The sequence below is a fragment of the Strigops habroptila genome, chromosome 2 (genome assembly GCF_004027225.2).
Source record: "Strigops habroptila isolate Jane chromosome 2, bStrHab1.2.pri, whole genome shotgun sequence".
Lineage (NCBI taxonomy): Eukaryota > Metazoa > Chordata > Aves > Psittaciformes > Psittacidae > Strigops > Strigops habroptila.
In genome coordinates, this window is record NC_044278.2 from 112,409,661 (window position 1) to 112,432,482 (window position 22,822).

General features: G+C 43.5%; 1 protein-coding gene across 2 annotated transcripts; it reads left to right on the forward strand.

The window, feature by feature from the left end:
* Nucleotides 1-6,295: 6,295 nt before the first annotated feature.
* On the forward strand, nt 6,296-21,107 carry LOC115604183 (transmembrane 4 L6 family member 1-like). Of its 2 annotated transcripts, none has more exons than XM_030477043.1 (6): nt 6,296-6,432; nt 9,945-10,127; nt 13,584-13,649; nt 19,130-19,275; nt 20,054-20,240; nt 20,750-21,107. In XM_030477043.1, the coding sequence occupies exons 2-6, from the start codon at nt 9,957-9,959 to the stop codon at nt 20,768-20,770; spliced, it is 591 nt and encodes a 196-aa protein (XP_030332903.1). In that variant the 5' UTR covers nt 6,296-6,432; nt 9,945-9,956; the 3' UTR covers nt 20,771-21,107. The 2 variants fall into 2 exon arrangements, with proteins under 2 accessions (XP_030332903.1, XP_030332904.1); XM_030477044.1 differs by having other exon boundaries at nt 9,948-10,127.
* Nucleotides 21,108-22,822: the final 1,715 nt, after the last annotated feature.

The following is a 22,822-nucleotide window of genomic DNA, read 5'->3' on the forward strand; positions in this document are numbered from 1 at the left end:
AGATGCTCTGCAGTAATCTTCCTTTATCTAACGCCTGGCTAGACAGGCAGATGGATAGAGGAGTAAGAAAACCAAGTGGCTCCCAGCCAGATGCTGAAGCATCTCATGTGTGGCTGCAAAAGGGCTGGTGCTGGCTCAGTAGAAGGGGTGGGAAGCATGACCACAGCCAGCAGTGTAGCGGGGCTGGAGTGCTATAGGGTGACATGTGCCAATCAGCACATCTTCGCCACAACTCACATCTTCAGAGAGTGAAGGTTCACAGAAGCTAATCCAGGGCCAGCGAGTACCAGGCTAGCAAACAGTCAGGCATCTGCATCCCTCACCTCCTTCAGGGACAGTTTCAGCTCATCAGTGGAAGGAGGTTGTAGCTAGATCTGCAGTGTCCTGGATGAATCCAGCAACCACTGAACCTTCCTCTGACTGCTGTATGAAACCTTGGCTTTCTTGTTTGTTTTTTCCCAAGGAATAACATCCAGTTCATTTAATACCAGATGTGAACATCAACTGTATTTTTTTTTGTGAGCTTACAGTGGGATGAGGTTGCCTGATGCAAGCTACCACCAGACACGTCTTTCATCCTTGCTCCCTCTAATGGCCACAGACATGTTTCATTGCCTCCCTGTGCTGCCGGCAGGGCACACGACAGGCACAAAGCCCCAGCGGTGCACAGAGGACGCCCTCCAGGTTTCTATTTATTTGATGTGTGCGGGCTCATCTCTCACCTCGCTCCTTTATGATCCTGTCTCCACCCAGTATCTTCCCTCTTAACACTTCCCCCGGTTCTTGCCTTTCTTTCAGCCTCTGGAGACCTGGTGTCATCGCAGAGTTAATGCACGTCCTGCCCTTAGCTCAGTTTATGCCCACACCCTAACATAAGGAATGGATTACAACAGCAAGGAATGGCAGCAGCGTATGCTGGACAGTTTGTTTGTCTTTTTAAGCCTAGCTTTTTGATGTCTTCCTCATACCAGATGTGGAGGAGCTGTAGACTCAAGCCAGCTCTGCTACTGGAAGCAGGGAACAAACCCCACGGCAGCCGCCGCTGCAAATATGACCACAGTGCTCAGTGCAAAGGGCAACACAGATGCCCTGATCCCCACCAGTGCTGTGCTGCTGTCCCTCTCTAATGAACCACAGTCCTTCACAGAGCCACTCAACCTCTGGAGGTCATCTGGTCCAACTACCTTGCTCCACCTGAAGAAGGCTGCCCAGGACCATGCCTGGATGGCTTTTGAGTATTTGCAAGGATGGACATGATATATCTCCAAGCATGGAGACAGGCAGTTCACACCTTTTCAGCAAGGACCTTTAATTATGTCTCCTTTTGGTACCTAATTTTAGACAACAAACAAAAATACCTGCAGTCCACCCTCCCCAGCATCCCCTCAAACTCAGAAAAAGCCTTGAAAATGCCTAGGACCTAGGAACAAAAAAGTATAAACAGTTTGAAGAAGGAGATTGCTTCATTTCTGGGAAAACTTGGTGATGTGCTTGTGTGTGCAATTGCACAGACATTCCCTTTCAGAAACCCAAGCAGTGCTAAGAAATTTCCAAAGGCACTTCCCACAGTGGGAAATATTGCCCTAATTGCCTTGGGTGCTTCTGCTACATAAGATATGTGGAGATTTATAACACTGTTCTGTCCCACAGTGCGCTCAAACTAACAACTTCAGGGTCAGCAAGGGGATAGATTATCCTTTCTTCAACCAGACAGGACCAGCTAGTAAAAAAACTTAGGATCTGAAGACTAGATGTATTTTCAAAGACTTATCCAATTTTTCCACGTATATCAGTTTCTCTGACACAGGCAAAGCAAGTAGGAAGTACTTTCACTAGCAAGCAATAATTCTGGCTACAAACCTGGCCTTATGTACATGTTTGGAACATGACATCTACGCACATACAACTAGTATTGATTTTCCTTTTGTTTTTCTTCTGGCACAGATCCATCTGGGGATGGTTAATGAGAGGACAGTGCCCCCTGCAATAAAAGAACACAATGATCGTTTCTAACCTCTCAGCTCTTGCCCTCTTCTTTCATCCTGATGGGAGTCACTGCTCCAGGTGCCTCAACCTTGCACAGAAGTTTTTAATCTCTCACAGTCCATCTGGCCAAGCCACGCATCTCCCAGTCTGACCAAAACCACCACCATGGACTACAAAAACCTTCCCTCCTGACAGTGTCAAACAGCTCTAAAAAATGCAATGAGCCATTTTTGATGAAACCTGTGTTTTTCAGTATGTTTCCAATATCTGCTTTTCATTACTGAAGGCTTCCTGAGAGACCCAGGCACTTCAGGGCAGGTTAAGAAGGGAGCAGAAGGAGCATCAGAAGAAGTAACAATTCTCCCTTTTGGTCGGGTAAGCAGAGGCATTTTCCAGTGGGTACTGTTGTCAGCTCCTAATTCACCTGCACCCTGAGCACATACTTGGACAAACCCCAGTGACAAAATCCACGGATGAGAAATGCCTTTCAGCCAAAACCAGAAAGAAGTGTTGCATGAAACCAACAAAATGAAAGCACAAACCTCTAATTATTTTAATATTGGATAGTGACAGTGTTCTGTGTTGGGAACACAAACAACCTTTGGCCACAGGTCATGGTTCACTGACATCTTAAAAAACAGTGGCATTGGCACAGTGCTATCCCCGGACAAAACAGGTAATGAAATAAAATGAGCTTTGTGATAAATTAGGTGAACATAGATGCATACAAGCAATGTGTAATACTTTGCTGGATGGGCAGAGCTCACTGGGTGTTCTTTCAACACCATTCCCCCTCATCCCAGAAGGTGATTTTGCAAAGCATTGGCTGTGCAGCCTTGGAGTACTCCAGGCTCATGGAGTCACTGATAACCACAGGGTTTATTCCCAAAGGGGTATCCCCTGGTAGTGGCACTAGTGTCCCCAGAGGCAATCATGTGTGTGCTGCTATCAGAGGGGGAAACCTGTGCTCAGCAGGATGTCATCTCAGTGAGGACAGAGAGTCTGTGTATCTAGGAAAGTGAGTTACGCATCAATAGGAGAGACAAGGGAAAAGAAAGAAGGAAAAAAAATTGGAAATATAGATAAAATTTAAGAGAAGGAAGGATCCATCCATGTGACATTTAAGCTGTGAAGTGCATATCAGCATATTCTGTGTGTTAGAGCCACCTGCGTGTGATGCTACCACGCAGTGAATATACTCCCAAAGACTGCAGAGCCATTTTAAGTGAAGTCCAGTACAACTTCCATTACACCTCTTCAGGCTCATATGTATTCTTCATATAAGCACCATAACCTGCACCACTCAATTATTCAATGTTATTTTTTATGTCTGTCTCTGATCTGAATCAAGTCTGATTTGCCCTGAGCTGCTCATCATCTTCCCGGGAGCTCTTGCCTTGCAATCAGCTCTCTGTTGGCTGGCATTATGTGGGTAAAGGAAAACCCGAATAACACTGCTACTACCATTTCGACCTCGATGTTTGTACCTTGACAAGGCATCTGCACACTCTTGGATACAGGCAGGCATGTTAACCTGGGTACCTGCTGCAAGAGCAGGGAGGGCCTCTGGGGCTCCAGGGCACGTTGTCTGCAATGCCCATGCTCGTGAACCTTCCCAGAGCCAGCCCATCTCAGAAAAAGCCTCCTAACAGCAGTTTGCTTCCTGATTCTTCCTCAGGAGAATCAACCTCTGTTCCTCTCAGCTGAAGAAAACATTAACAGGAAAGCGTCACAGGAAACAGCAGCAAGAGGTAATTCGTGTCACAGTGCCAGCATGGAATAAATTAAATCAGGTGGAGTGTCACTGTGTATTTGGAGTAAAGTTTTGACTTCAGTGAAACCACTTAAGATTTGTACTATTATAAATGAGAGCAGAGCTGCCTGGCTCCTTTTACACAGCATACCAACAGCAAAAAGGGCATTTCCTTCTTAGTGTACTGCAGCTGCACTCCAAATGGGGCAGATCCATTAATAGAGTAAGTGAGCAGTCAGATATGCCCTTCAAAATCGTGCACGGGGCTCTAATTCTTCAGTTTCTAACTCACATATTGCACTACCCAGGGAAATTGTAGGGCTGGAATAGTTTTCATTTCTAGCACGATGAACAGGATTTTTCACATATTTACATTTCCACTCCCAGTACCCCTGCTACTATGTGTAACTGGAAAATTAATAAAGAGTTTATGGCTAAAAGGATAGAGATAAATGGAGGACCAGAACTGATGTACAGTAAGTGAATACAATCAGGAGGCATTGATCAGTGGAACACAAAATGCTTTCATTGCCTTCAAGGTCAATACTGCAGGGGGAATAATAGATGTACACGATCATATACTTTCAGCTTAGCCACTAAATACTTCACAGAAAAAAATCAGTTTTTCTAAGTGTTTTAGAGCTTGGGGTTTTGGTTTTTTTTCAATTTCTTTAGGATGTGTCTATCACTTCAGGAAAACAAGTGGTTGTCAGGCCCTATGGTGTTAACACAGACTCTTCTTTTCGGCATTCCTTCTGTACCTCACAATAAGCAGTTTTTAGTTCAGATCTCATCAAAGACTGAATATAGATCGTACTCAGTAAAGAGCAAGATATTCTAGAAGCAGTAAGAGAATTGTGTTTAATACTAATACCAACACTAATAAAGTTTCTGTTTCACTATGAATAAATGCAACCTAAGGTTACATGTACCTCATGGACATCCTAAGTCATGTATACATGACTATACAACCAATCTTTTGTAATGTCATTAGAGAATGAAAATGAGACATGGCATGGTGGAGAGTGGAATATTTTGCATCTTTGCTTTCACTCATGTGCCCCTTTCATTAATGTTTTTGTGGTCAAGTCATCCATCCTTCTGGATGTTGAGAACAAGGCAACAGCAGATGCCTTCCACAGGGGGCTGTTTATGTTTTCAGTTGAAGACAGGGATCTGAGCATATTCCCAGCATGACTGGAGCCAAATCTAACCTACCAACTAATAGATATGTTTATATAGTTTTGTGTTTGGACATATTTCAACGATTATTACTATCATATTTTCTACAAAAGTCCCTTTTTCCTCAGTATGAGTCAACTCTCAGTTTAATTTTAATGTTTCTTCATACTCTTCATTGTGTTTTTAATTTCTTGGCCTATCCCTAGTGTCTCTTCTATCTTTCTCTTCTCCTCTGCCAGAGCAAATCTTCATTTCCCTTCCATCTTCCTCCTTGGAGCTGTGTTTTTCTTTCCTTGCTTCCTCCCTTGGTCATACCTCTCCCTTCTATCCAGCTATTCTGCCATTCTCTCTCTTTTCTCCACTGTCTTACTGAGAATTTTCTTTCCTTCCCTTCCCATCCCCACTCTCTTCACCCACTGCTCCAATGCTTTGCAGCAAACTCAGGGCTGAATTTTAACAGCCACAACCCCATTGTGCAGAAGATGGTGCCACACCGATGGCCAGACTTTGTGCCAGCACTTCATAGAATCATAGAATCATAGAATCATAGAATCATAGAATCATAGAATCATAGAATCATAGAATAGTAAGGGTTGGAAAGGACCTCAAGATCATCTAATTCCAACCCCCCTGTCATGGGCAGGGACACCTCACACTAAACCATATGGTCCAAGGCTCTGTCCAACCTGGCCTTCAACACTTCCAGGGATGCAGCATCCACAACTTCCCTGGGCAACCCATTCCAGTGCTTCACCACCCTCACTGTAAAGAACTTCTTCCTTAGATCTAATCTAAACTTCCCCTGGTTAAGTCTGAACCCATTACCCCTTGTCCTACCACTACAGTCCCTAAGGAAGAGTCCCTCCCCAGCATCCTTATAGACCCCCTTCAGATACTGGAAGGCTGCTATGAGGTCACCACGCAGCCTTCTCTTCTCCAGGATGAACAGCCCCAACTCTCTCAGCCTGTCTTCATACAGGAGGTGCTCCAGCCCTCTTATCATCCTCGTGGCCCTCCTCTGGACTCGCTCCAACAGCTCCATGTCCTTTTTATGTTGAGGACACCAGAACTGTACACAGTACTCCACGTGAGGTCTCACAAGAGCAGAGTAGAGGGGCAGGATTCATGCTTCAACCACTTACACCACTACCATCTCCTGCCTTTCCTCTTCTGCCAAACTGCATGGCTGAAATGATTGCAGCAGTAAAAAGGCCTCCACTGCTCCAAGCTGTGTGTTCCGGGAGGCCAAGGCATTGACCACTGGAACACTGCCTGAAAGTAATCGATAACACTGGGTGACACGCCAACCTCCAGCTAGCCAACCAGGGATAACTTGAGGTATTTCCTAATTCTCTGAAGAGCAACAGCTATTTGTTTAAAGGAGGCCATCACTCGAAAACATTGCTGTGTCTCCCTCAGACTGCCACGCTTCAGGAGAGAAGAGCTGGAAAGCCTGAAGCCAGCTGCCGGGAACTCTGGAATTTGGAGGCCAACTTAGACCCTTGTAGAAGGTAAGCAAAGATATTTACATGCTTCCCTCAGCACTGAAAAGCAAAACTTTCTAAAAGTCTGATTAAAAATTAGAAGCTTTCTCTAGGCACTTTGCTTAAAGAAGCTGCAGAAAGTGCTTTTGTTTGCTGAATTAATAAAGTGCTTTGAGCGCTTGTGGCAATCCAGAGTGTTTTTCTAAGCTGTAATAACACTGTCGGATCCTCTGATGTACACAGGTAGCAAAGCAGCATTGATTGTGGTGGTAGAGGCTCTCACTAGGTTTGGTGATTGATGTTTAGGTAAGTTCTCCTTGCAGTTTGAAGTGGTATTGAGATAGGTCAGAGAGAATGGACTGTAAACCCCTGTTCTTCCAGCCAAAGTAGCGTCATGTTGCTTTGCACCAGGCGAGAACCAGGCCCTCTGGCTATGTATGAAAGATGCAGAAGAGAGTTTACAACTCGCTTACAAGAGTTAGCTTTTATAGAAGGAGGCCAGGCTGTGCCTGTGCTTGTTTGCTTCTCTCTGGGGAGGGGAAGTAGGTGAGATTGGGCAAGCACATGGAAAAACAAAAGCTGGAATGAGACAGGAAAGCAGACAGGCAAAAGTCAGTGTAAAAGTGAGAGAAAGATGGGTGAAATATCCAATATTCTTTCCATTTCCACTCCACTCCTTCCCTGCTTCATCTTTCAATTGCACATTGTTGGTCTGCTTAGATTATCTGTTTGATCTGGGGCTTTTTCCAGTGGCTTGCAAAATGCCCTGCCCAATTTTGAGCACTATATAAACAATAGGTAATGACCATAAATTAAGAAGCATCTCTGTTAAAAATGTTCCCTTCTGGAATAGTTTCATGCCAGTTAACTTGTTTGAAAGCTGGATTAAAAGGCATAATGTGATTGTAAAGTGCTCAGAAAAAAAGGCATATAAGCACAGTGCTGTTATTAAACTTGTAGCAGCAGAGAACAATGCAAATTTTTTGCTATAGAAAGGCAAACACAGAAGTCTCTGGCAGTCTCAGCTACTTTACAACAATATACGGCATCCCGTAAAGTCTTTCTGTTTTCTCTTTGAGTTACAAAGGTCTGAGGAAAATGGTCTGTCTTCATGACTTACCACACCTTTTGCTGTCTTTGTTCTGTCAATGAAGCCAGTTTCAGCCTGCCTTTGGCTTTCTCAAATGTCTTCATACTGTCTTTCACCTGGGCTTTTTTGCTTGGGAACCCAACCTTGCTTGATTTCTGTACTCCTTGCCTGCTTAATACCTTTCCAACACCAACTTCTGTCACACATCTTTCAGGATTAGCCAATGCACATGATTAAATTGAGGAACATTTCACTGTTTACTGCCTTGGTTATTACAAAAACTATTTGCATGTAGCAAACGTAGGCACGTGTGCGTGCGTGGCTGCATGTGTATGTATGTAACACGTGTGTACTGAAAAGGTGTGCGTGCAGATCATCTTCCTTCTCTTATATTTTGTAACTAACTTGCTCACAGGAGAGTAAAGCCTCTATGTCACATAATGACAGTTTTCTATGAGGACAGAAACACACATTGATATTTTGCATTTTTATGCATTTGAAAGCCTTGAGCTGGAGTGATGTTTTTACTATGACAAAACATCATGAAGAAGTTGTGATCAGTTTGTGACATAAAGTTAATGTCAGTCTGAAAGTTCAATAATCTCTGACCCAGCAGTCTGAAATTTCCAACCTGAAATGAAGAAATATCTGTGGATCCACTTCTGTACTCATCAGCTTTTTCTCTTCGGCTATAGGTCACAGTGTGGTTGCAGTATGAGCTGAGGTTGCTCACTTTGGTGAAGAGGGTTGTAATAGCAGCCTACAACAAATTGGAAGGGAGTGACAAATATGATGGAGTGGTGGGAGAGCTTGGGAACAACAGCCGTGTTTACAGCTTGGGAGATCAAATTGGACATGAGGAAACACTTTTTCACCAGGAAGTTGAGGCAGCTCTGCAACAGATCGCCCTGATAGGTAGTAATAACTCCATCTTTGGGGGTTTCAAAGCTCAGCTACACAAAGCCATGGCTGGCACAGTGACCTAGTGTTGGTAGTAGTCCTGCTTTCAGCAGGAGATAGGGTTGGAGACCTGCAGAGACCTCTTTCAATGATTTCTTACTTATGATTTATGAGACCTCACTTGGAGTACTGTGTACAGTTCTGGTGTCCTCAACATAAAAAGGACATGGAGCTGTTGGAGCGAGTCCAGAGGAGGGCCACGGGGATGATAAGAGGGCTGGAGCACCTCCCGTATGAAGACAGGCTGAGAGAGTTGGGGCTGTTCATCCTGGAGAAGAGAAGGCTGCATGGAGACCTCATAGCAGCCTTCCAGTATCTGAAGGGGGTCTGTAAGGATGCTGGGGAGGGACTCTTCCTTAGGGACTGTAGTGGTAGGACAAGGGGTAATGGGTTCAGACTTAACCAGGGGAAGTTTAGATTAGATCTAAGGAAGAAGTTCTTTACAGTGAGAGTGGTGAAGCACTGGAATGGGTTGCCCAGGGAGGTTGTGAATGCTGCATCCCTGGAAGTGTTGAAGACCAGGTTGGACAGAGCCTTGGACCACATGGTTTAGTGTGAGGTGTCCCTGCCCATGGCAGGGGGGTTGGAACTAGATGATCTTAAGGTCCTTTCCAACCCTTATTATTCTATGATTCTACGATTCTATGATGATTCTTTGATTCTAAAAGAACCTTACGCTGTGAAGCAATAACCTGCTGCTTCACACATTGTGGCAGATCTCTGAAAATGAGGTGGGATGTCTTTGTGACCTGCCCTTAGCAAATAGGATTAGACACGTTTCCAGTTTTTCAGATATTTGAGGGTGGGTCCCAAACATGCCCGTAATCGACAGTCTTACCTACCCTACTAGCATGCCACAGAACAAGCATGCCACAGGAAACAGTAATGAATGTTTCTCCACGTCTTGCTGACAGTGTATTTTCAACTGAAATAGAGAAAATGCAGCTGGCAGAGCCCTGGTGAAGCTCCTCCCGCCTGCTCCAGCAGTAAGGCAAGGCTGAACATTTTTATGGCGTTCCTGGCAGTCATTTCCTGCTCTTCTAGACCTTCAGTGCAGGAGATACCAACTCAGCTTCCCAAGGCAGTGGTCCTAGACAAGTTGGTGCATTCACATGCCCTTCCAGCCTTAGCCCCACCATGAAGTCTCCTAGCCAGGGCATCAGTTTGTGCAGCCATGGTTTTGTTACTGATTCTCCCAACGGACAGGCAATTGTCCATTAACAACTAAAATGAAACTCCATTCATTTCATATCAACACATGTTTAGTCCTAGCAAATATAAAAAAATTCAGTTAAACATTCCAGGTTTTAATAATTCCATTTTAAATAAAATGTCCGAAGGGAACAGGCTCAGTAGAGAACGATTATCTGTGTCTTAACTGGAACATTTCTTGCTTCAAAACTGATCTTTCTTTCATTAAAGAAGAAACTGCTGAAATCCTGTGTTCTCTGTGCTGCAGTAACCCAAACCTCCCTGCATCTTTCCTCAGCAGAGAGCTACCATGTGCACAGGGAAGTGTTCAAAGTGTATTGGGATCACCCTGTTCCCACTGGCAGTGTGTGCCATAGTCTGCAACATCCTCCTGTACTTCCCCAATGGACAAGTTCTGCAACTCAGTGAGATAACCGATCTGGTCTGGTTTTTCCATGGCATTCTGGGAGCTGGGATACTGGTAAGAGAGAATCGTTGTTACTGTTTCTTATGGGTTTGGCTTTGTTTTATTTTGTTTTAAATTTAAAGCTAAGAAAACCTCTGTTAACAATAAGTCATAGAAATGTGTTTTGTATAAACGTGACCAGCTTAACTGGGAAGTTTGGTACAGGACTGGCAAAGTTCATTCAAGACTGAAAAAGTCCCTAATCACAGGGATACAAGGTATTCCTGAAATAAATATGAAGACTCCAAGACAGGAAGCAATAGGATTTACTTCTCACTGTGAAGAAGGGTGACATCCGTGTTCATCCTCCATGAGTCAAAGCAAAACTGAGGTCCTAAGCTCAGCTGCAGGTAGGGAGTTTTAACTATTGTCTGCACCTCTCATTACTCCTCTAGCTGATTCTATGCTCACTTAATTCACAAAAAACCCATTAAGGACAAAACTGATGTTTCAGGAGGCTTTTGTTAGAGACCCAGTCAACACGATAAATGTGGAGCTGCAAATGCCTTAAATCCCAAATGCCTCCTGTGTTCCCACACACCCACTTACCTCCTTTTCGGTTTGATCTGGTTTGTTTATGCTCTTCTGTAACCAGTTCTCCACCCCACCACTTAGGAGAGATGGTTTTTATGTGAATATCCATAACTAGAAGGGAACATGTTTGGGAATACTGATTTTTCCAGTTCATTAGAATGCCTGCTCCCTTTATGCTCTTCCAATTACCCACCCAAATGCAGATAAAAAGCTGAGCGAGTAACATGCCTATGACAAGTGCTGGCTGTTATGCAGCCCAGGCAGATGGTACACTGGCACAGAGCTGGCTACCTGCTCATCATAAAAATGAATTTCAGAATAATTAGCTTAGAAAAAGGGAAATCTCATTCACAGTCAGGCTATTATGCAGCTACCACCTAGGTCTATGTAAAAGCTACATTGGCTGTGGTTCAGAGTCGTATTTCCCAAAGCAGAAACATGGTATAAGATCATTCAATAAGTTGTTCTCCACCAGCAGCTTGCCTGCTTCATCTTCCAGCTACCACTTGGGCCTATTACTCATGCTGAGCTTGAATGTAAGCATGAGTTTGTGAAGGAAGTCTAAAGGAAGAAGTGGAACTACAGGAGAGACCTGTGGAAAATTCATATCACTGCAAGCCCAGGAGTCATTGGCGTTCAATGAAAGGAAAGGCAAATGTTAGGCATGAGAGCATCACAGGCTCATTGAAAATGTGCCTTCTTTTAAGGCTTTCACACAAACTTGCCTGTGGCCACCACCTCATACATCAAAAATGAGAACAGCAAGTGAGAGGGGAGGAAAAATTTGCATTGACCTTCAAAACACAGCATGAGGAGTAATTATTGATCCACAAACAATGCTGTTGAGTGTGCGTGTTTTCCAGAAAACAGCATGACAAATGCCCACAGGTGAAGAGAAGGGGAAAGAAAGCATTATAATCAGCTCCATTTTCCAGGGGCCGGAAGCATGGAAATATGAAGATTGGCTTCCAGGCCTCCTAGGGAGCTAAGCAAGGCTCCATGACTGGAACCTGGTCTGTATCCTGACTCCACAATTTGGACAGACCAGACTGCAATGTTCTCCTTCGTGCACCCAGCTTCTCCCCAGAGGAAACTCAGAAAGTCATGCCAACAGGTTGCCCAACTTTGGAGAATCTCCCTATAACCAGGACACAGCCTCCAGAGCCAGGGCTGTGGAGGAAACTTCATAACAGCCTGGCCTGGCTCAGTGAGTGAGAAAACCTGCCTCCACATCGGAGCTTCATCTGCAGACTGATAGATCCTAGATGATCAGCTCACTTTTTGGCTGAGCAGCCAGCCCCACCCTTTCCTCCTCCTCTGCTGCTTTCCTAATGGAAATTTGTATGACGTGAAAACCTCTCCATTTCCTTATTTCAAAAATTCAGGGCGTAAAGACTGGCTCTGTGTGTCATAGGAGCACTTTTCCTGATGGGAAGCTTATGCACAACACTGGAAAATGCCTGACTGAGCAACGTCTCATGCACAGCCCTCATTTTACTAACAGACAAATCTAGCAAATTCTCATTCCCATATCTAAAGGCAGGAGTTTATAATCAGACTTCCAAACAAACCCTTCATCCTGAGCCAGGCTAATAGATGATATAAAGGTGTTCGCAGCTTAGATGGGAAACCTCCAAAGAAGAAAGATAGCCCTGGAGGATAGGGAGTGTTGGTTTGATGGGCAGAGATATTAGCTCTCCTTCTCAGTGCCAGACAGTGACATGCTGGAGCTGAGGCTGCCTTGGGGGCCACCTGTGGCATTTTGGAGCTCATTTCTTTCCAGGAAGAGGAATGTCTTTTCGACCTCAATGCTTTACATCTGCAGCCTCCAGCTGTGGTCCAGCAACCACTGCAGGTGCTGGAGGCTGCCTCTGCGTTATGCATAAAAGTCAATGGAGACCAAATCCTTTGAAAGAAATTATGGGGTCTACAATTCTAAGCAGGTTTCATAGCCCTGTACTACAGAGACTAGCAGAGATAGTCACTACACGCATAAATGCCCTGGGCTTCATTCACCGTGGACATTGTGCTCTCCCTGCCCTAGATGTGACAACTTCTCTCCAACATGTAGTTGGAGAGAGAGACGTTTTTACAGCTTTTACCTTTTTTTGTTCATTTGTTTGGTTGAGGGGGGTATTTTCTTCTTTCATTAACTTTATAGGGACCATTTCCTACTTTCTCAAATACACATTGTCTTGCATCGCTCTTTGGGATGTCTACACAAGCAGTGATGGGCAGAGGCAAGGCAGCAGGAACGCTCTGGCTGCACAGTTAGACCCACAAAAGTTTTCTTGCCCTCTAGCTACCAAACTAAATGCAGCTTTTCCCATCTCCAGAGTGCTTCTGTAAGGTGACATTATATCCTGAGACACAGATGGTTACTGACTTCATTATATCAGTCCAGCTCCACCTGATAATTACCATGGAGAAAGCTGATGTTAACTGGGAGTTCCCTGTTTAAAGAAGTCCATTTTGTAGGTTTTCCAGAAGCTTAGCACAAAGATCCAAAGTCAGATGTGTTTCAGGAAGTTTAAGACTGATTTCCCAATTGTAATCCAGAGCAGGATGCTCAGAAAATTTAAACTTACTTCACTGATGTATCTTTTCCAAATAGAAATTTCATTTTGGAGAATTTTCGAGACACATTTATTCCTGGAAAAAAACAAAAAAAACCAAAAAACAACAAAACAAAACGCTACTGAAAAGAAGCGATATAGCTTCAGCAATCAGAATCACTGTACCAGAAACTTGCTAGCCAGCTCTAGATGAAGGTTACAGTTTCTCTTCAGCAAGCACCAATGTCTGAGCAAGTGTAACTCACAGAGAAGAGGCAGAAGGTGGTCTGCATTTGAGGAACATGATGCCCCAGCTCCTATACTTTAAAACCCATCCCAGCAGAAGTACTGTACAGCAATTCAGCTTGTTCTTTTCTCACAGGTTATTTTACCAGCATTCATGATGCTGGGAGCAGGCGGAGCAGGATGTTGCGCTAACAGATGTGGGGTAAGTGGATGTTTAAGTGTTGAAATAGCACTATAGGGTTTGTGCAATAGCTCTTAAATGGCTGCTCAGCAGGTGGAAATGTACAATGACAAACCATGGCACCACCATCAACAGCCATGTCAGGGAAATGCAGAAGAGGAGCTTGATCTACAGCGTCCCTGGGCTGGGGCTGAGAGCTCAGTTAGCCAACGAGAATGTTATGATAGCCACTGATAGGACGGAAATCATACTCAGCTGGGGCAGGTGCTGGAGTATTTAGGCACAACACTGAGGGCAGAGGGGTACAAAGCTACTTTACTTCACCCCATATTAAGTGAAATCTGGCTCCAGCTTCCTCCTGCTCAAAGCACACTTAAAGATTCAAACAGCTGCCTGTTCTTTCTGCTTCCAACTGATCCTGTTTCCTCCATACTCTTCCATGGCAATTTGCTTTTCCACAGGGTCATCCCTGCTTATACCTCTGTAGGGGCAGATAGGTCCCCTACTTTGCAGGGCCATGCTAAAAGCCTGAGCTGCTGTGGCTGGCACCAAGGAGCCAGTGCTGGTTCCTGCAGCTCTGACCTGTAGCACACTTTTTTCCGAGCATAATGCACATGAAAGGTGCAAATGCAATCTGGGCTTTCTGCCATCCAGAGAAAAGTCAGAAAGACTTTTTTCCTTGATCATTAAGAATATTATAAAGCAACATGTTATACACAGGAATCTCCATTAATCCTCGTGCCCTTGGCAGAAGCTTGTATGTGGCTATCACTATTAGCAAAAATAAATTGATTTAGAAATGTTTTTTTTTTTTAGTCTGCATCCTTCCCAGAAGCAGCCTGGAATGAGAGATTCCATACAACAAAGCATGTCTCTTCTGTACTCTTCAATTAATGTTTAGTTTCATCCATGAGAAGACCTTTACCTCTTCAAGATGTTTCACTTACGTAATTGATTATTCATAATGCCAAAATAACATTTTTCATTAATGTCAACAAGTACATCCCAAGGACATGCCCTTACATTGATTTTACCCAATGTCACATGCACAAAGAGGGTGCTAAAAACAGCCAACTTGGCAGTTGCAGAGCTGGGGTTGAGTCTAGGCACCTTGAACCCAGTGCCTGAGCCAGCTGCTTCTCCTCATTCCAAGCTAGGTGGTGAAGACAGCCATACTATGGTGAAAACAGGCATACTGTGGGTGTTCCCACACCGCTGAACGCGGCAAATCACAAGGCGAAATCCAGCTAAACTGGGCTCAGTTCACACAGCATCTCAGGTCTTCCTTCTCTGCCCTTCATGCCAGCACTAAATATCACAGAGCCAATAGTCAAACTTCCCCATACTGGCTGGGTTCACTCGCCCGGCCCACTAATGCAGGTGGTAGCACAGTGCCACCCAGCAGCCCACATCCACAGAACCCCCACTCTCCTCCATTCCCCTCCACCACCCTTTCACTGTCTAAGCCATTCCTGGGAGCAGCACTCAGATACCAGGTATCCTGTCTGCACCTTCCCATCACTGATCAGTTACTTACAAGCTGTTCCTCCTCTTCCTTATTTGCTGTTATAGAGGAATACAATAGGCATTGTTGAGAAGGTAGTTTGATTATTGGATGAGGCTTTGACCAACCTGGTCTAGTGGAAGGTGTCCCTGCCCATGGCAGGGGGGATGGAGGTAGATGATCTTTACGGTCCCTTCCAACCCAAACCACTCTGTGATTCTAGGATTATGTGCTACGATATTTGTAGAAAGCGAGTTAGCTGATGGCCAAGTGATGAAGCTACTCAAGAATAGAGTAGCTACTAATACTCAAGAATAGAGTAGTACTACTAGAGAATAGGCTCAGCGTGGACAGCACATCTTTGAAAATGCTGTCTTCTGGGACTGTGGGAATTTCCCACCTCTTTGAGGTGGAAAGGGATGAAGCTTTACAAGTCACCCTGTTTTAAACAGAATGTGGCTCGAAGTAGAGATGAGACGGGGACATGAGCAAAGAGCAAGTGGCTATGAATGGCATTAAAAACAATAGTTTCCCCTGCACAGCTCCTGGGGAAAAGTGATTTCCAAGCATGCAAAAGAGGTGAGTATTGCAGGGAGATCTGAAGGCCAATGATATGCTTCTTCAAGAGAAGAAACCTCAGGAAACTTTGCTTTGGGGATAGTGGGAGGAAATGTACAGACACCCACAGACGAGTTGCTCAGATGCCCTGACTATAGGCTGTATACCCAAGGCAGGGTATGTATGGTGTGAGTCACCAGGCTCTTGGTGGTGTGTCCACCAACTTCCGCCTATTGTCAAGGAACTAGCCCACACTGGAGCTACTCGGGAGCCTCTGTAATCCAAAGGCTTGTTTGGCCACCTTTCTGCTTTGGGGAACTCAGGTATAAAATGATCATTTATACTGAATACTCAGCATTGCTTTTCATAGGGGAAAAGAAAAAAGGGCTAAAGAACTAATACTGATTAGAACTATTATTCAACCACAACATTACCATTTTCCTCAGGGTAGGGACTCAATCCTATTATATTTTGCACAATTCCTGGTTTAATAGTTTCAGACTTCATCAAAGCTCTTACCTTCTGCTGAAGTATCAACAACAGTAATAATAATTACTGTATTTCTCATTCTTTTTATTCTCTTTATTGAGTTCTCCAGTTCCCAGTGATTATGTGCTGCATTGAGCAAGTTTTTTCATTAATCCATTTCAAATTGTTGCCTGCCAACATACCTAGATGGCTTCTTGTCCTTGCATAATGCAAGTAATGACTTTGGAAAGTAACAGATTTACAAAGCTTCCATGTCTTGCAGCTTAGGATGAACACATCTGAAAGCATCCACTGCACTGGCACAATGAGGACAAAAGGTCCCCCAAAATGCAGCTTCTGTCGCTGCATCTGCAAACATACTCCAATATTTCTCTTTAAGCCTTCCTTAAGAGTTACTAGTAGAAAAGCATAGCCATAGCAGTTTTCCAGACAAAGAAACCTGAATAAGCAGAGATATCTGGATAACCAGACAGAATATTAATTTAAAAAAACCCAAAAACCTAAACCAAAACGAACACCTACAGAGAAAGAAACAGAGAAGAAATGTGCGTGAAACAAGAACCAGGGCAATAAAGAGTAGCACAAGCTGGGACAGGAGGAACTTGGTAACTTCACCAAAGCAGCTGATGCAAATGCTCAAAGAATAAATGCTAAAAGTCTTCCTCATCTCACCAGAGACAATCCAATTGTGTGAAGGATAAAGCAGGGAAAACACTAAAAGAAGATCAGCCAAAATTGTCAACAAAACCTTTGCAAGAGGTAGAGAACAGGCCAACATCATGGGAAACTAATTTCAACAAACTCAAGCATCCCATCTTAAACCTTATGTTGCAACTGAGGACACAGGTGAGGAAATAAAAAAATAAAGAAAAAAAAGAAAGCACAACTAGGGAAAATGCTGCAAGGTTGAGATGATGGGATAGTTAATAAAATTATTGTATTTTCACAGATTATGGGGCAAGCCTCCAGAAAATTCTCAGAACAGTAGATATAATGGGGAAATACCACTGCATGTCTGGAAAATACCACTGCATGTCTAGAAAATGCAGAGCAAAGGCAATCTAACAGCTACAGTAAAGTCCTTGTCTATATGACTGTGTGCACAGTAAAGGAAATAGATGAGATGAAGTTAGTCATACAGCAAACAGATTTCAGAGGAGAAGATCATGTGTCAGAGAACAGTCATCAAAGATAACACTGATGAGTACTACTAGTACTAATCACTGCCATAAAACATAGTAATAGCAAAAGACCATTTGACTTTTACTATCATAATTACCTTTGGGGTGCCCCGTACTGCTATGCTGTGCTATAACTAGTTGTTAGCATAATTTAGATCCTTCAACCAAGATGCAGAATGCACAACTGAAATAAATGAGAAAACAGATGAGGAGAAGGGATTCAGCATAGGTAGGAGTTTCAGAGTATCTCACTCACCTTCACCGCAAGGGATGGCTGGTGATCTTATTATGAGAAACAGTGCATCAGCTACAACCCAGGCACTGCTTTGGTCCAGGACTATATACTAAATTCCCTACATTTGCTGACAATGAAGCTCTGCTAAGCGGCAACTCAGCCAGCACACTGATAAAGACAGAAAGAGTATCCACCTTTGCAAAAAAAAAGACTGAGTTATTAATCAGTAATGATTAAATAAATCTAATGAGAAATCCCAGCAACTTCTAACTCAAGGATTGCTTTAGAGGCAAAACAACACACAAAATGAGTCAATTCACATACCAACAGCATACAAAGTTTTACAGAAAGCAGTCACCAGCTGGCAAGTTGGAAACTGCATTCACTAGCTTGAACATGATTAGACAGTGAATAGTTTTCAAGGCTATGTCACAAATCTCCAACATGGATGGTGGACATTTCCATTTGACTCTCTAGTCCAGAGCTCCAGCTGGCATTAGGGGAAGGTTTTTACCTTCCTTGTGGGCTGTTAGATTCCACTGGTATTTGCTGGCAACAGGGAAATGTGAGGCCTGTGGTATTTGGCTTCAAACCCAAGTCATGGACGGGAGTGTTTCCCATGCACTTCCTCAGCTGTGCCTCTGCCCTGTCTCTGAGGCAGTCTCACTGCCTTGCCCTAGCCCAAGCCTTGCCCTGTCTCTGTCAGTCTCCTCCAGGGTTTCTCCTCTCTTCTTCTTGGCAGAGTTGTGAACAACCACAAGCAATGACTCTCAACAAGACTACTGGGAAGCCTGTTCCAAATACACCACAGTAGTACCCTCCTGATATTGTTGTTGCTATATACAAACAGCAATGGGGTACAACCCATCAATTAATAGAAAACTACCCCAAAACTGAGTAAAAGTAACGTTTCCGTGGGAGTGGCCAATGTAAAAAGTATAGGTGCATTACATATGCAGCGCAATTAGATTTCTCAACATGAGCAGTGGTAACCACGTCAGGCCGTTGCAAAATTAAAAAAGCAGCAATGAAAAAGGCTTTTTTTGCATTCCTCATCAATTAACAAAAACGATTAATGTATCTTCTGTCGCTTTCATACCTGGTTCAGTAGCTGCTTTCTAGTTTCTGTTGGTACAAGGGCTGAGAAAGGTGCTCTTGGTCAAGAGATGGAAGTGCCAAGGCACATCATATGGACCATCTCAAGTCAGTACTGACTTCTTACTGGCTTTTTGAAAGAAGTCCCACCAAATTTTTCATAATTAATGGGTCAAACATAAATCTCTGAACAAGTAAAGCTCTGGCCTTAGCCACATTTAAAAGCAAAGCAAATACAGTCTGAAATCCTTTAACATCTAGGATAGCTGCACAGTCCAATAAAGTCAACTGATTTTTATTCTCACAAATATCACGCTATTACTATGAGTTTCAGCATACAGCAAGAAACAGATAAAGATAATTCCTTCTCATTCAGTGTAAGCTTTCCATGCTACTCAAGCCTCTGTGCATGTGATGCTGAAGGTCTTTTCCCTTTCAGATGCTGCTGTCAGTGGTCCTGGCTGTGCTGGGATTTGCCGGAGGAGCATATTGTGTGGTCATCTCCACACTGGGGCTGATTGGGGGCCCTCTGTGTGACACAGGTGATGGAGAATACCTCTATCCTTTCAGGAATGACACTCTGGAGTGAGTATGACTTGCTAAACTTAACTCCTCCAACTTTGCCTTCCCTAACTCCCCCCACATCTTTCTATATCAAATTAGGATTTTTCCAACATGAACTGGTGGTCCACCCTGTCTACACCTAAATTCACATTTCTCTGAGTAGCATGTTCCAGCTGGTCACCTCTTTGACCAAGGAATCATCTCTGGGAAAGCTGCCTGAGTTTCTTCTATTGTACTTGTCAGCAGCTCCTTGTGCAAGTTGCACCAGACTTTCAAAAGGCTGCTGAGCTGTGACTCCCATTGGAGTCAAAAGGAAATGTTCGATAGGTACGTCACATTAATCTGTTAAATCATCATGAATTGAGGCTACTCTAACAAATTCTGAAAAGCAAAGCAAAAATATTCTCTGAATCTTTAAAGCTAACCTTGGCAACCATGCTCTTCAAGCCAGAGGTACAGGTTATGGATAGACTGGGCTGAGATAGCACGGCACAAAATGGAGAATATGAAGACATGTTTTAAAATTATTATGGTCTTTTCCCTTTAGTTACTGACACTGCCATGAAACAAAAGGGAGATTCTTGTGCATGTAACAAAGTACAGATGTGTCTCACTTACCTAGTCATCAATTGCACCTCTGCAAATGGAATTCTGAAGAGAATCACCAGCTTTTACCACTTAGTAGAATTTGAGACTCACTTTGTGCAATCAAGTTCAGAAAGTGTAAAGCCAGAAAACACAGAAAGCATTCTCAATTTTTCTTTTCTAATACATTGCCAATTATTTTTCTCTATCACAGGGGCAATTATTTGTTCAATCAGACAACATGGAGTATTTGCAAAGAACCTGAAAACATCATCCTTTGGAATATCATCCTTTTCTCTATTCTCCTGGCCATTGGTGTGATTGAAGCTATTCTTTGTTTTATTCAAGTCATCAACGGTCTCACTGGCTTCATATGTGGCACATGTATGAGGAAAAGAAAGGTTGGTATGCAGGAAAAGATACCAGAGTACTTTATGTTTTTACCACTTTTTGGTTTTCAGGCTCTGGTAATGGCACATGACCAGAGGGATCAGCACAGTCCCCAAATGAGCTCCTCCAGGGAGCTGAGGTAGTACAGATGCACTTGCACATTGTCATTCTCCATCACATTGTAATCAGGGGTAACCTGGTCCTCAGATACTTCAAAACAGCAGAGCAGTGTGTTGTGTTGACATACTTGGTTGCATGGTTGTGTCCCATTCAAGAAGCCTTTTTGATGATGGGTAATGACCCCCGGCATCTGTAAGTGAGAGGGATGAGAAGTAGAGGGGGTTTTAATTGGTCAACAGTAGTAAAAATGTCATTTACAAAATGGAAGAAAATTTCTGTAAGTTTCATTTATCACCGCTGCTTCCTTTTCACTGTCTATTTTCATTGTACAACATGCTTGCAGTAAGTCTGATATCCCCCTTTAATATTGATTAATCATCTTTCATTCATTGCCTTTCAGACAAACATTTCCGGAATGTGAACGACCTACAGAGAATGACAAGACAAGCAGCAAGCTGCTGATTTACATACAATAAGGATAGTGCTGTGCTGTATTTATAGGGAGACAACAAAGAAAGCCTAAAATGTCAAAAGTTTCATGGGGGAAAATGAATTTTTTATAAAGAAGTCAGGGTGGAAAAGGTCTGGATCGCTTAGATCTGAGACTCCAGCTTTTCATCTCTCTAAATATATCTACTAGATCTCAGTAGGTATTGGCAAAACCACCAATCTGTCTGGTCCTGACTGCCATACTTGCACATAAAACACAACAGTCCCCAAATAAATCTCACCACTTGCCCTCTTGTGTATATAGGAAATTGATCTGTTGTTAATGTACACTTTTATCAGCTGCACCAGGAGCTCTCTAGCTGGATGTAAATAACCTCCCGTCCTCCCCAAATCCCACCATGCGCTCACCTGTCTGTTACTATTAATGTGCTAACTGGGCACTTCCAGATTTAAATTAGGACGTGCATGGAATATGTTGGGTGGCATATGTGACACCACAGAGGCAACTGAAGCACAGTTTTCAGCCACTCTGGAGCCAAATCCCCTTGTGCTTATTCAGTAGCTTGCTGACATGTTTGATTGATAAAGTCCAGCGCACTTCTAAATCAGCTCTTCGGGAGCATCTGAGAGATGTGGCATTTGAGTCTATATAGACAATAGGGTTTGTAGCAAGAGTTTAGAAATGTCTGGCTTAATGAAACAGTGGAGAACCTCACCACCAATTTTGCCCACAGGAGACTGCATAGGAACTTCACTAATTTCCACAAAGGTCAGTAGGGCTGTTCTAGAATAGATCACATGGGCAAAGCAATTAACTGGTAAAGATAAACATTAAATCGATAAAGGTAGTAATTATGTGCAGCTTGGTTGCAAATAAGAGATACAATCTGAAAGGCAACAAATTGCATCAGTCTTGGTGTTACAGCAACAGTAATCCCAACCGGGAACTGTGTAATTCCCCATCATCACTCAAGATCAAGCCCTTGATGCTAAAGTCCATGACTGGCAAATTTCAGAAACCTCATCATTTCAGTGACTTCCTCAAAGGTTAATTCTTGGACATGCCACTGACTTCCCTGAGTCAGCCAAACTGTAAGATAATCTTTATCCACCCTGAATGCACGTACGCAGTTGTGAAAATCCAAATATATTTAAAGCACTTGGAGTCTATTTTTCAAAGACAAACACTGATGTTTTCTCAGTCCAAAGTTGATGTTTCTGCATTGTAGCATGGGAGCAAGTTATTTGAGCACAGTTAGTGCAGACACACATGGCTGTTTGTGCTGCCCTCTAATGCAGCACACAAAATGTTTTGTATAAGTGTCCCCTTTACATAAAATAAGGAAGAAAATGTCAGCTACATTAGATGAGGAGCACAGGTATACTTCCTTGGAGCATCGCTTCACCCCTAAAGCAGGAAATTTGACCTATAAATCATAAAAGTACATTCTGGGGAAAAAAAAAAAAGCATAAGACTTGTCAAAGTTTGCAATCATAGCTAGGAGCATCCAAACCTGCCAGGTGGCTTAAATAGCTCATGTCCATTGTCAGCAGTGAAGCCTGGGCAGTGCTACGACATAAAGCAGACATCAAAATAAAGCCAACTGATTCAACCAGGAAAAGACTCAAGGAGATAGCTAGAAGTGAGGATATTCATCATGTAGTCAGGCAGAGAGAGACTCCTTCATCAGCAGAGGGGCTCTATGAGCTCTTCATGGTCCCTAAACACCAGCCCTGCCCTCATCCTTTAGTTTTGCCTCCTTGACTCTCATCTTAATGTTAGAGCCAGTCTGGGCTGTGCCAGCATTGGGAGAGGGAGCAGTACCCACTGGCACACACCACCTCCAGCACTAAACAGTACATGGACCATACTGCTGCCATCTGCTTTCTCCAATCTGTCCTGCCCTGAGGATGTTTAGTGTCACATCTGCGTGCTTACAGGGACACCCTCTGTCCTGCCAACTGTGCAATCACTGGCCTCACTGATACGTGTAAATATTAAATATTGTTATTCTGAAGCTAT